A 14,594-nucleotide genomic window follows, 5' to 3' on the forward strand; every position below is an offset into this window, starting at 1 on the left:
ATCATTGTTCTGGAGAGTGAGTGCGTTTGGTTTTACGCCGCTTTTAGCAATATTCCAGCAATATCACGGCAGCAAACACCAAGACATGAGCTTCACACATTGTACCCATGTCGGGAATCGAACCCGGGTGTGACATGCGAACACTTTAACCACCAGGCTACCCGACCGCCCTGTTCTTGAGAGACATTTGTCATTGTAAAGTGTATATAAGATGTGGCATGCTAAAGTTTAAAGATTGAGAAAAAGTCCATGGTGAAGTAAATGTCCAAATAAAGTTCGGCATCATGTGAAGTCTGGCATCATCAAAAGTAAAAGTGCAAGCATGAATCCTACATGAGACAACTCATGCAAGAAAAGATGAGTCTGGTATAAATAAGGGGAGTTACGGTATCATCTCATTTTAAAGCTCATTATGAAAATTGAAAGGCCCACACCCTCTTGTGATAGGTGTTTGTTATATTCCAGGGAGTTTGTAAATAATAAGAGTCTGGACCAGACAATCCAGTGATTGACATCATGAGCACTGATTGGGATATGATGGCATGCATCAACCAAGTCAGTGAGCCTGCCCACCCGATCCCGTTAGTCACCTCTTACGACAAGCATTGTCACCTTTTAGTATGGGTAGCTTAAGGCCTATTCTAACCTGGATCATCACAGGTCTTGTGATAGTTGACCCTAAAGGTGGCACCAATGTGCAAATGACAGTTTGTTGTTTGAACTTTATGCAAATGTTTGCCATTCTGAAATGTATATTTATAATGGTTCATCTATATATGCAATCACACAATGTGACACTTACCAAATGCTTGGTTCTCTGGACTGCCTTCTCTAGCTCATGGACCTCCTGCTGAAGTTCCTGATTACTGACCTCGAGGTCCTTAACATGGCGAGATCTCTCGGGGTCGCCTTGTTGCACCACCTGCAATATCAACGAGGACACTCATGAGGACCATACAAACAAAGCATCTTCTACCAATGATCACGGCTGTAAAATAAGCACCTTCTACCAATGATCACAGCTGTAAAATAAGCACCTTCTACCAATGATCACGGCTGTACAATAAGCTTCTTCTACCAATGATCACGGCTGTGATATGATTTGTTCGTTGTTTAACGCCACACTCAACAAGATTCAAGCTAAATGATGGAGGTCTGTAAATAGCCGAGTCTGGACCAGACAATCTAGTGATTGACATCATGAGCATCAATCTGTTTTTGTTGTTGTTGTTGTTTAACGCCGCACTCAGCAATATTCCATCTAAATGACGGCGGTCTGTTAGTAATCGAGTCTGGACCAGAAAATCCAGTGATTGACAACATGAGTATCGATCCACGCAATTGGGATCGATAACATGCATCAGCCATGTCAGCGAGCCTGACCACCTGATCCCGTTAGTCGCCTTTTACGACAAGCATAGTCGCCTTTTACGGCAAGCATGGGTTGCTGAAGACATATTCTACCCCAGATCTTCATGGGCAATCTAAGCAATAGGGATACAATGACATGCATCAACCAAGTCAGTGAGCCTGACCAACCGATCCCATTAGTCGCCTCTTACGACAAGCACAGCAGCCTTTTACGACAAGCATGGGTTGCTGAAGACTATCTTTGAAGACGAAGAGTGTATTGGTCTTTGATAAGGATGAACACGGACCCTGCTGCTTTTCATCTTCTTTTTCACCGAAGCTTCAAACCAATACAAAATGTCAAATTTGAATTCTGTCCAGCAATCTTTTGAGCTCTTTACACAGGATATTGTGAAATATCTGGTTATTTTTGTTCCCCATTTGGAGATGTTCTATCTCAATAGCAGTTGAAAAAGATGAACTTTTGAGAATGACTTTCTTTAATATCTCATTACATACCAAACAACAAATGTCCATGTCTGGCTGAAGGCCACAATGATCGTATCCAAATAATTATCGTTATTAGTTTTTAGTTATCAATAAACATACTTCTGCTTCAGGGTACTGACAATACATCACTTTTGGTGATATAGGAGGCATGAACATAATGAGAATAAAATACCAGTTAACAGGACAAGATTGATATGTCCAATAATAAAAATATGAGAGATGATTTCTGTCTATATAAATACGTAACTCATAAGATTTGTCCAGAAAAAGACAGATCTTCACAGTGCTGAAGATTATGTAGTATTATGTGTCTGTGACCCCCATGACCTTTAACATCACCTTTGACCTTCAAATTCTTTCTTAGTCTGCCTTGTACTATTCCCCTTAAGACAACTTGTAAGTGGTTTTTTTTTTTGCTTGTTCTTTAACGCCGCACTCAGCAATATTCCAGCCATATGACAGCGGTCTGTAAGTAATTGAGTCTGGACCAGACAATCCAGTGATTGATATCAAGAGCATTGATCATGCAATTGGGATCGATGACATGCATTAACCAAGTCAGCAAGCCTGACCACCCGATCCAGTCACCTTTTACTGCAAGAATGGGTTCCTGAAGACCTACCCAGATCTTCATGGGGTCACGGTCAGAAGCCATAATAGCAAGATTACCCAAGAAAGTCCACTATTTTGAAGAGTGTGTGAGTTTGGATCAAATCTTTTTTTAACTGAATTATGACAATCATAGGCTGCTGAAGACCAACCAGATACTACAACAACCAACACTCCCAGGGAATGACGACACCAAACAACCAAGTCTGACCACTGGTACGTTAAGCCGCATCTTTTGACTAACACAAGGGAGCATTTCTAACCAGGAATTTCAAGAATGTATTCCAATGTTTTTCCGTTTCCCTGGTAACATAGGTTGAACTTTTAAAACTTCCCTCATTAAGTACAAAACAATTTTCATATTTCTTTCACTGTGCAACAGAATTAAGATCACAATATTCACATCAGATGAATTAACATCAATTCAAGAAGGAGTTTTATGTCTGGCCCCCACACTAAATATTTTAAATGGGGTAATTTACTAAAGTGATTCCTTTCTGAAAATGTAAATAATCATTTTCAGCTTTCCAAATTGCTGAAGCTGACACATTCATCAAACAAAATGGGAATATTTTGTGCATGAAATCATGATCAATCACACTTGTAGGCCTCTTTTAACAGGTGAGTTTCCTTTCAGAAATAATGTCGATATCGGAGAAGAAATCAATCGCAAATGGCATTTCATCCATGATGGACTTGGACAAGGCAACATTAGAGATGAAAAAATAATATTCAAAGCATACTGTCGAAGAAGCAATGTGGGCAAGCAGGAGGATTTTCTAAAGCCGTCGGCAGAAAGGGATTGGCGTATGCATGTAGACATCTGTCCGTTACCTGTCTGTGATCAATAGTATTTAGTTATGCATTCACGCTTCAGATTACACAGAGGGCAGTAGGATGTGGGATGAGGAGGGTGGGTAGGCAATGATGCTTTGATGGAGTTGTACTAAAAAGTATGGCTTGTTTGTTTTGTTTAACTAAAAAAGGAAAACCTCCGAGTTATTGAATGTTCTTAACCCTTCCACAGTTGTTTTTGGTCTTAAAGTTATATATTTTATTTTCTATTTTCAATATCATAACATAAAATGACCATTTTTTTTCATGACCCTCAACATAAACTGGTGTATTTTGTAATATGACCCAAGGACGGTGGCACAGACTACTGGTAAAAGCGTTCACTCATGACGACAAAGGCGGGGTTTGATTCCACTCTTGCTGTTCCTTCATTGAAGTGATGTGATTGGAATATAAGTAATAGCGCATGACCATGACCCACTCGCTGTAATATGACCTCTCCCTGTAATATGACCCTCTCCATGTAATACGACCCTCACCATGTAATATGACCCTCACCATGTAATATGACCCTCTCCATGTAATATGACCCTCTCCATGTAATATGACCCTCTCCATGTAAATATGACCCTTTCCATGTAAATATGACCCTTTCCATGTAATATGACCTCTTCCTGTAATATGACCCTCACCATGCAATATGACCCTCTCCATGTAGTATGATCCTTTTCATCTAATATGACTCTCTCCATGTAATATGACCCTTTCCATGTAATATGACCCACACAATGCAATATGACCCTCTTCATGTAATACAACCCTCTCCAAGTAATATGACCTCTCCATGTAATATGACCCTCTCCATGTAATATGACCTCTTCATTTAATATGACCCTCTTCATTTAATATGACCCTTTCCATGTAATATGACCCTCTTCATGTAATATGACCCTCACCAAGTAATATTACATCTTCCTCTATTTATGACGTCCATGTAATATGACCCTCTCAATGTTATATGATCTTCTCCCTGTAATATGACCTCAGAAGCTTATGGCACGGGACCTAGTCTGACGCAGAACTGCTGAGGGGTTACAAGATTCGATAAAAAACAACCTATTATCACTGTTCTAAAAGTAAGCATGAAAATACGAGTTGATATATTGTAGTAACATATCACATCAAAAGGGCGTGAAACGAAACATAAAAAATGCGTGGCCTAACCACAATATAGGATTATCATCACATATATAGAAGTAACCACAACTTGTCAGTATAAACATTCCACAAAGCATCTTAGCGCAAAGACTGTTGTAAGTCTATGTTAAGGTACCTTGGTTCATCCCTGAAATAATTCATGTCAACTGGATGGCAAAACTATGCAGTGGTCAGTGACATAAGCACGGATGATATTCTCAAGCACCAGGGCACCATTCCACAAAGCATCTTCCATTGTCTTAGTGCTAAGATCATTTGTGGAATGGGGCCCTGATCTATAACCTGCTCTGTGATTCTCACAGTATACAGTGATCCAACACAACAATGAAATGTCACATATTATATCCACACTAACATCATCATATTCAGAAGGTAAAAAATAATAACAATAACCATATACCTGGAGTAGTCGCATCATCCTGGCAAGGTTAACGTAAAATCCACTTTTCAGATCTCAAAACAATAATTTAGTCACGATACAAAATCCATTCCCATCCCTGAACTTGGAATCGTGCCGTAAAACGTCAAAGTAGTTCACGTTCTTCATTGCTAACGAGTTGCTGTCTCCCTCAGCAAAAACTTCTTTGAAGCCCACATCAACGAAGAAATGTTCTGGACAACGACCCTCGTTTTGTTATCGCCGTGCCAAGATATGACAACAACCCGAATCAATCCCGCAAGAGTCTCCCGCCCTGCACGCTGGTGTGAAATCAATCTTCTGTATTAAAGGTGAGAATCGACGAGCTGACTCCCTGAAGTACAGACTCAAGTCTCGTGCCTTATACAGTCACTGACTCCTTGTCTTCTGGCTAGCAGTGGGGCTTCCATGTCTGTCGACACGACACGGTCAACTTTCACAGCAGAATGAACAGGGTCTATTTTCTTACCATTGGTCTATATATGTTGTTCCAAGCTTATTAACACCTTCAAAAGGCTATGACATCAGCGCCACGCGTTGAACATGTTTTATAGAACTGTACAAATAGTTTCCACATTTGGAATTTTCGTCAGAAAACTGTAAGAGAACATGACTAATTATTAATACTTGGTTTATATTTGTTACGAAACAAAAATGTTACAATTATTCTGATTGAGTTCACTGTCTCCACTGAGATCAAAAGGATCAGTTAAGAAAAGTTATTTTAATAGGTTCTACATCAAAGCTCAGCAGTTTCACCGATTAGGCTGGTATTCGAAGCTAGTTCTTGAATTACAAACCAGACTTTAATTACCATCTCAAATATTGATTAAAATCAGTGAACGAGTTCCTATACTTGTTTTATTAATGGAAAGTTAACATTTAATATTTACATTACATGTTTTTAAAACAAGTATACAACTCTGAAAAATTTATCCTCGTTAAGATGCCATATTGGATCTAATTATGTCCCAAAGAACAAAACTTGACCTCCACCCCTACAAAAGAGTGAGTATAGTTTTACTCCACCTTTAGCAATATTCCACAATATCAAGGAGGGGGGTAGGGCCGGTGTGGTATGGAGGGACACCAGAAGTGGGCTGCACACATTGTACCCATGTGGGAATCAAACCCGGGTCTTCAACATGATCCTTTAACCACAAGGCTACCCAACTGTCCCCTTACCCCATGACGTCGCTATATAAGTGCAATAATCTTGGACGCGACGTTAAACCTCATTTCACCTCACCTCACCTTACCCCATGACCTCAATTAAAAATCACAATGAAAAGGAGCAACCATCAATGTTCTGGAACCTGAAAAGCCCGGTCTCAAAATTATTTCTTATTATTATAATTATTACTCAAATATTTGACGTAGGTTATTGATGATATAAAAAGCTATTTATGTAAGATCATTATTTGAGTAAGCATACAAGCATATTAATTCTATGTCACTTGTATACTGACCAAAAATATTCCCAAAAAGGAAAATATATTGTTGTAGCCTTAACAAAAAAAAAATTCAAAAATTCCTGACATTATTTCTCATAAAGCCCCCATTCCAGACACAAACAATATTACCGGACACAAACAATATTACCGGATACAAATTTTGGTGAAAATTTCAGACTCTCAACAAACTTTAAAGTGGTTTCCAATGTAAATGCTGTCGTTATGGGATTTCAAATTTGATGTTCATCAATTGTGCCCCTTCATCCGTAATAAGTCTCCCACTTTTGTGATTTTATAGCAACAATCAGCAAAGCCTGACACTAAATAATTCACATCTCAATCCAAACTCCAATTGCTCCCCAACTCGCAACTTAACTGTGATCAAAGGGCAGTATTCTCTCTACTTCTCAAGTCCACAGTTAGGGGTTAACATGGAGTCCAAGAAATGGCTAGACTTACAAATTACTCAAGACTTTGAATCATAACCTCAAATTCATGAACATATGGTTAAAGCATGTATCTAAATTTAGATTTTTGCGCTCATCGATTTATACCTCTGTATTATCATGTCAGTTAGGTATTTTCCAAAAATGAATACTCCGTTGAAAATATGGCAGATTTATGTACAGACTCGGACAGCATTTTAAATATCTTGGTTTAATTATATTAGTCGTGAATACCTTTTTCGACTTATTTACATCTGTTCGGACATTAAAGTCTTACTGAACATGAAAAAAATATTTTCATTTTAAACTTGACATTTTTTAACATCTGTGTCATTACTGATTTTCAGTGATCCATTCATATATTTTTCACACTTATTTTGCCTTTTATGCCCAATGGAATTTGTATCGGTGGATAATCAAGACTGGTTATTTTCTGGCATTGATGTTCTATGTTTTTATACTCCATACACTGGTCCTAAATATCACAACCAAATAAACATCCTTGCATCAATATCAACTGTTTTTGCTTATTAAAATCTGATTTTCAATGATATTTTAGTTCTGTTTCATGATATCATTTTATTTATATTGGAGAATTTGTACCAATTATAAACTCTGAAAGGATAATCAGTTGTATGTCGTCAGTATCGATCATGTCAAGAAAGGAAAACGTTATCGTGATGAAAGAGATCAAGTAAAATAGATCCTGGTGTGATTAGAATTTGTAATCTGTTTTGTATATCGGTTCAACGCCTGGAATGAAAGAGTTTGGACTTAATAACTCATAATGTGTCAGTTCTGGGAAACTGTAACTTAACATGAAAAGAAGGCAAACAAGGCGCCAGGCAAATATTTGAATTAACTAAAGAAGGCTTTTCTTTGTAATTCTTCAGTGCAAGAACCAAATGTTTTGAATCTTACCGATTTCTAAAGTCTTTTAGGTTCCAAGCACTGGAATAACCTTAACATGCCATGTTATTTTTTATTTATAAGTTTTTGAATGAATGATTTTGCCAACACTCTAAACTGAAAAAAATCCATTTTCTTCAGGTTTCTCTAGCCAGTTAGTACAGCATCCTTTTCATTTCTCAAGGTCATTTCAAGTTAATCGTTTTCCCATTTTGGCATTAAATAGTATAATATCATTTTTCTAGGGTAATAAATAGCAGTTTCAACAGATCCTTGATAGCAGCTCTTTAAGTCAATTTCATCCCCTAATTCTTTGTCTTCCTCATAAACTATGGTCACATGCTTTGGTTATAGAATAAAACAGTCCACATTTGTAAATCTTCAGATCACTTGAAATTTACGACAGGTGCTCGATTTCAATTTTGATTGCCCTGACAGACATCTGCGATATTGACACTACGCCAATCAATAGAACAGGCGCATGTGAATTGCTTTCGTCACTGAATCTAAGGTCATGATTAATGCCATCTTGGATGATTTTCCCAAATCCATCCCAAATCGCCTGTTTGGCTAAAGAAAAGGTGCGACTCCAGTCATTCCCCTTGAAGAGGTAATATAACTTGTCAGTTGCCATCAATCAAGTTAAGTCATCCTACTTAAGGAAAACGAACAAAACACAAAAGTTTAGTTAAACGCTTCACTTGGTGGATCACCTTTTTCCAAAAGCATGTCTGCCATTTAATGTGAGATTAGCTTTAGAAAAAAACAAGTTAACTCTAAATTTAGAGGAGACTTTTCCTGTGAAGTAAATATGTAATGTCCTACTGGCTTGATTGAAAAGCATTGACTTGTACTTTCCTGGCAAATTTAGAATATGAGAAAACAACCTGTTTTTCATCCAATGTTTACTTTCACCACAACATCAACAATGTTTTTTTCTACAAAGCTCCACAGTCGAAGCTGGCTCAGATAAGTCTTCTATTAAACTAAATTATTAGAACTAATATTAAACCTGCTTTATTTAGCAGACAAAATATAAGATATTTTTGATAAATCTGTTATTGCTGTGGCATTTCTTAAATCTAAAGTCCAACTCCACAATAAGAAAGATTAAGTCATGTTTTTTTATACACACATCAGAAAATACAAAACAACCTGTATGATATAGGTAGTACAAAAGCTTGACAAAAGCCAGAAAATAAAAATATTTTGTCAGAATCGTGAAAATTTATTATCCCTTTGATACTGATCACACTTTCATGAATAACAATCAACAAACAGAAACTGTTACCATGGTAACCAATTACACACTTACAGCAAGCATGCTTTTACTTTCTTGACAACAAATCTCACTTGTCAGGCCAAAACTTTCTATTTCTAAATAATAAATAAAAACATAATACTTTTACAGTGATTATTTATTTATTTATTTATTTATTTATTTATTTTACACAATATCCTAAAAACAACAACCTGCCAGTTCAAAGAAAACACAATCCTTGACATATTCTTTGATATCCAAAATGTGGGAATATCTACCAAGTACCAAAAGCCCAACCCTTAGAGTGGCAAGATGCCACTAAGGATTATTCTCAAATCTTTCATGATTGTAGGTTCCCCTAACAACTGGTCACAACACTCACAGTAAATTGCTCGGCCCACGGAAACATGTAAGAATCTTGAAGCTTCCTACCGAGATTGAGCTGGTATCCTACACCGTACTTCACACAAAAACGCCACAAACACGTGAAACTAAAATTATTTGAATTAAACCCCAAAAAGAAAACAGAAAACCATATCAATTCTTATTTTTTCATAAAAAAAACATTGGAACATATACGTAAACAATCATTGCCTAATTTTTATAAACTGAAAATATTCTAAACATGCCAGCAATCAATTTTAATCTATTCGTTTTGACTGAAATAACTTCATACATCTGTTTAAAAAAATTAATTCATGTTGAGTTATTGCATTTGGTAAATGTGAGACTACTAATTTTTTGGCCTGCAGCATTTATTAAGTTGAATAAGGTAGTGATAATTCAGATAACCATGGTTATTTCCTGCACCACTTTCAGTGGTCCTGGCTGGAATAATCCTTCACCGGATAGCTATTTCTCAGGCCCTGGAAGGGTGGAATTAAGTCATTGTTGGGGAGAAATTCAGTGGCAAGGAATTGGGACTAATGTCACACGAGAGCTGCTATGTTTAGATTGCTAACACCTACTCCCTCTGTTGATGTCGGACATAAGATATGACAGAACAGAGGATTAACATTGCTGTTCTTGACCATGTTCCAATATTTCCATAAATTTCATTTATTTTCATAATCTTCACACTCACTTTAAAGTGTTTTTTTGTAATAATTATACAAAATCAGAGTTTTCAAAGTAAATATTCAGATAATTTCTAGCCATATTTTACAGTATTTAAATTTTACTTACATCTTAAAATTATATTGTATATCTCAGCAAAATTACCATTATAAAATACTTAAACATGTAAAGCATATGTTATCAAAATAATCATCATCAACACTGACTATAATATATTCATTGAAATGTTAAAACTTATTTTGATCATTTGAAATCAATTTTCAAAAGAAATATACAGAATGTTTTTTAGATTTGTGTTTAAGACAATATCACCAACAAAGAATTCAAAAATTCCAAATCATTATAAAACTATTCTTACCTCTAGTTCTAAAGCAGTACCATTGAATATATATCACAAATTAAGACTTTCGAAAATGCTTCAAGCATCTAAAACGTCAATCTATACATGGTTTACTGAAAAGAATCAGCCATAATCTGGCACCGAAACCGTAGAGCAGAATCAGCATCTCTCCACAGAGACAGCATCAGATGCATCGTATTCCCACTATGGCACTTCCACAAAATGGTAAATTTCCATTACTTCCATTAGCAATGCCTCCGAATTTTCACCAGCGTCCAATTTTACCACTCAAGTGCTTCGAGAACATATAGTTCCCCTCCTTGAGAAAAACCATCAACCATTAAACGATGATAAATTAGGCACTGTAATTTGCAGGTCATAAGATTTAATCCAATTTTGGTTGAAATTAACACCATAATTGGACATACAAAAATGTGCTTTTCCTTGCATAAAAGTTTCGGATCCTTTTGACGAGCTACATCCTTGTTTCAAATCCAAAATATGAATCTTCTTCACACATAGTTAGCCTACATCTTTCATTTTGGTAGGACCCTGTCTTCCAGGTTGTCATTGTCTTATAGATACCAGAGTAGGACAAGAAAAGAAATTTCATATAAAATCTTCAATCTTCCCAAACACAAATTTATTGGTAAATCATCAACAAGACTCTCCAGCCATCAATTCTGTGTCCATCAGATGTCAAATTCTCACAAATTCTTCATCAAATCTCTCAAATATGTACTGAATAACCATCCAAAGTATGTCAATTATATCCCTTGGAACCAAGTACAGGCATCTCTTCCCCATCTAGTTCACATCAATTCCAGGAATCACTTCGCGCCGTCGTTTCACCAAGAGGAAGGGACTCAAAAGAGAGCTTCATTTGGACCATCTGCTTAAGTCATTCGATTTCCGCGTTGTTTTCACTTCTTGTCATATCTCTGCGTCTCTATCGTGAAAATCCATATCATACATGAAGCATAGACGCTCTTGGTCCAACCGAAATTACCGAACCGTTCCGGTACCGCCGCCTTTACCTCAAACAACTCCGTCTTCGACTAATTGGCCCACTTCAGGTTCATATGTGCCAAGTTGGACCCGTTTGTGTTTGACAGGTAGCCGCAACACAAACCTAGACGTTTAGTCTCATCAATTAATAAAACACCAATGTTACACCTCCCAAACTACAGATGAAGGTGTTAGTTTGGTATGTCTACCGATGGCAAATTAAGGCCAATTCATTTGGGTATTGATTTTGGGGGATGGCTTGGATCGGGTTGTCGTCAATAGCCAGATCAATTTCTCGTCATTCGTGACATACTTGCAATGTAGAAAATACCTGGGTCCCCCAGTGCTTTGGTCTTGAATTGATCGATGCTATTCCACTGAGCCCACCATTTTTTGACAACCAAAATGCCCAATGAGATTCTCACGACATAATTATGACTGAGCCCTGTTGGGATAAATAGCGGTGGGATAAATAGTTCAATTCTGAATGATAATCATATCATAATATACTTTTTCATATTTTTACTTAGCTTCCATATAAACAGGATTTGATTCTGAGCTACTTGTCATCCTGAAAGTTCCTGAATGATTTGTTACAAAATACAAAATCATAAAATGTGTAAAAAATAATTTTTCATGTTTATGCAAATAAATGCTATCACATTCTACCAGTACATTCTCTTGCACTTAAATCCCCTTAGGGTTCCGCCAGTAATCCTGTGTGTATTGGGTGCGGTCGGGTCGCCTAGTGGTTAAAGCGATCGCTCGTCACGCAGAGGGGCTGGGTTCGATTCCCGACATCGATTCCTGACATGGGTACAATGTGTGAAGCCCATTTCTGGTGTCCCCCATCGCGATATTGCTGGAATATTGCTAAAAGTGGCGTAAAACCATAATCACTCACTCTCACTCACTGTGTGTATTGTTTTAGAAGATTAAATACCAGCCACTCCCGCTTGCTCATAAAGCACTGATCTCAATAACAGACAAAGTGGTAACTTTAACAACAGAATCATCATCATCATCATCATTGTCATTATCATCATCATTGTTGTCGTTATCATCATTGTTGTCATCATCATCATCATCATTGTCATTATCATCATCAGTTGTCGTCATCATCATTGTCGTTATCATCATTTTTGTCATCATCATCATTGTCGCCATCATCATCATTGTCGTCATCATCATCATCATTGTCGTTATCATCATTGTCGTCATCATCATCATCATAACCATTTTTGTCATCGTCATCATCATCATTGTCGTCAACGTTGTCATCATCATCATCTTTGTTGTCATCATCATCATCATCGTCAATAACAGCAGCAGCAACCTTATTAAAGAAACAGAACTATCTCTCTCTATCCCTTGTATATTTCATGAGGCACAGAAATATACAACAACAGTGCATTTATCAGGATGAAATGTGTATCCACAATGTCTGCAGATAAAGCCATACCAAAATGTAACAAAAACCAAACCCTGTACCCCAAAATGTTTCAAAAAAACATTTTGAAAAAAAGAATATTTTCAAAATTCCTGCGAAAATATTTTTGCTTCAGAAATGCACACATACCACCTAAGAATATAAAATAACATGTCTCTTATTCATGAGCACCTTTATTATTGATTATTGATTATATTGATCACATGAAATAAACATACTCATTACACAAATTAGGCTATTCGATGTTATTACACATATTACACAAACTGGTTACAGCAAAAAAACCATATTTCTGAGAGATGCCAAAATGAGTTATTTAACATGAGATGGTGTAAAAGCAATTTCCATACCATTTTTTAAACAAGAAATTAGAAGGAAACCAATTTTGCAGCTTTTGACAAATACTGACTTCCACAGACCTAAAGGTTTTCGGATAAATACAAGCAAAAAGAGGTAAAAAAAAGTATAATTTTAACCATCCCCCTTGGTTAAACCATGGGGGCTAATCACGTCTATTACAGTATTCCTCATAAAAAAAACTAAACATGTTCAGGAAAATCAGCTCTATCATGAAATTTGTAAGAGAAAAAGAAACATATCACAGCATCCTATGACGCAGAATATAATTCATGTTAATATGGCCTGACAATTTTTTTGCACTTACTTATTGCTAAGAAGCATACGGGAATGACTGAAAATATGTCTTATTCACATTTTTCAAACACTTGACTTGCCTTTGCATGTGTTTGTGATGGTGTCACTGGAAGGGTAGGTTATGTTTATCTCTTCGCGAACATCTGGTATTATCCTTTATTGATACTGCTTCTCAAACACACGCTTAAGATTTTGTCGGAATTGTACAAACACTTGACTTGCCTTTGCATGTGTTTGTGATGGTGCCACCGGTAGGGTAGGTTATGTTTATCTCTTCGCGAACATCTGGTATCATCCTTTATTGATACTGCTTCTCAAACACATGCTTAAATTTTGTCGGAATTGTACAATTCGTACAATTTGGACGGAGAATTCTTAAGAAAATGGAAAGGGTTATGTAAATTTTATTTGTATGTATCTTTGTAAAAACTTGTAAGAATGTTTTTAAGAAATGAACTTCAAATGGACCCTGACAACATTGTTTTTTAATTTGCTTTGTGCCTCGTGGCAAATAGACCGCAAAGAAAATCCATAAGAGTAAATTTTTCAATCCCCAGATATTTAATACAATCTATTTTCACACATTTCTTCCCTGGGGGAGAGCTTCAGACTTTCACATGGTCCTGAGTTCGGCGCACATGTCACACATCAAGTGAAGTTAACATCTGTCATAGAGGGTACTTGGACAGGGAAACATGTCCAGCAGCTTGACTTCTGAGAGTTTCCAAGAAAATGTTTTACAAAACCACACAATTACATTTAACATGTAACAGTAAGTAATATATGCTCTACTGATTGTTTGTTTGTTGTTAAACGTCCCACTCAGCAATATTCTAGCTATATGACGTCAGTCTGTAAATAATCGAGTCTTGGCCCAGACAATCTAATGATTGCCATAATGAGCATCGATGACATGCATCAACCAAGTCAGTGACCTGACCACTCGATCCCGTTAGTCGCCTCTTACGACAAGCATAGTCGCCTTTTACGGCAAGCATGGGTTGCTGAAGACCTATTCTACCCCGGATCTTCACTGGAACTATATTCCCGTTATATGGTACCGTATATGACCGCGTATAAGCCGAATTTTGAGGA

General features: G+C 36.8%; 1 protein-coding gene across 17 annotated transcripts in view; it reads right to left on the reverse strand.

Moving 5' to 3' along the window:
• LOC139456225 (RIMS-binding protein 2-like) overlaps positions 1-14,594 on the reverse strand; it is a 316,067-nt gene that overhangs the window by 158,836 nt on the left and 142,637 nt on the right. For all 17 annotated transcript variants that reach the window (XM_071237818.1, XM_071237829.1, XM_071237826.1 and 14 more), the window contains one exon: positions 803-922. In XM_071237818.1, the coding sequence (XP_071093919.1) occupies positions 803-922 (120 nt within the window). The remainder of the gene's footprint in view (positions 1-802; positions 923-14,594) is intronic.

The sequence above is a fragment of the Haliotis cracherodii genome, unplaced genomic scaffold (assembly GCF_022045235.1).
Source record: "Haliotis cracherodii isolate W230 unplaced genomic scaffold, xgHalCrac1.p SCAF_11, whole genome shotgun sequence".
In the NCBI taxonomy this organism is placed as follows: Eukaryota; Metazoa; Mollusca; class Gastropoda; order Lepetellida; family Haliotidae; genus Haliotis; species Haliotis cracherodii.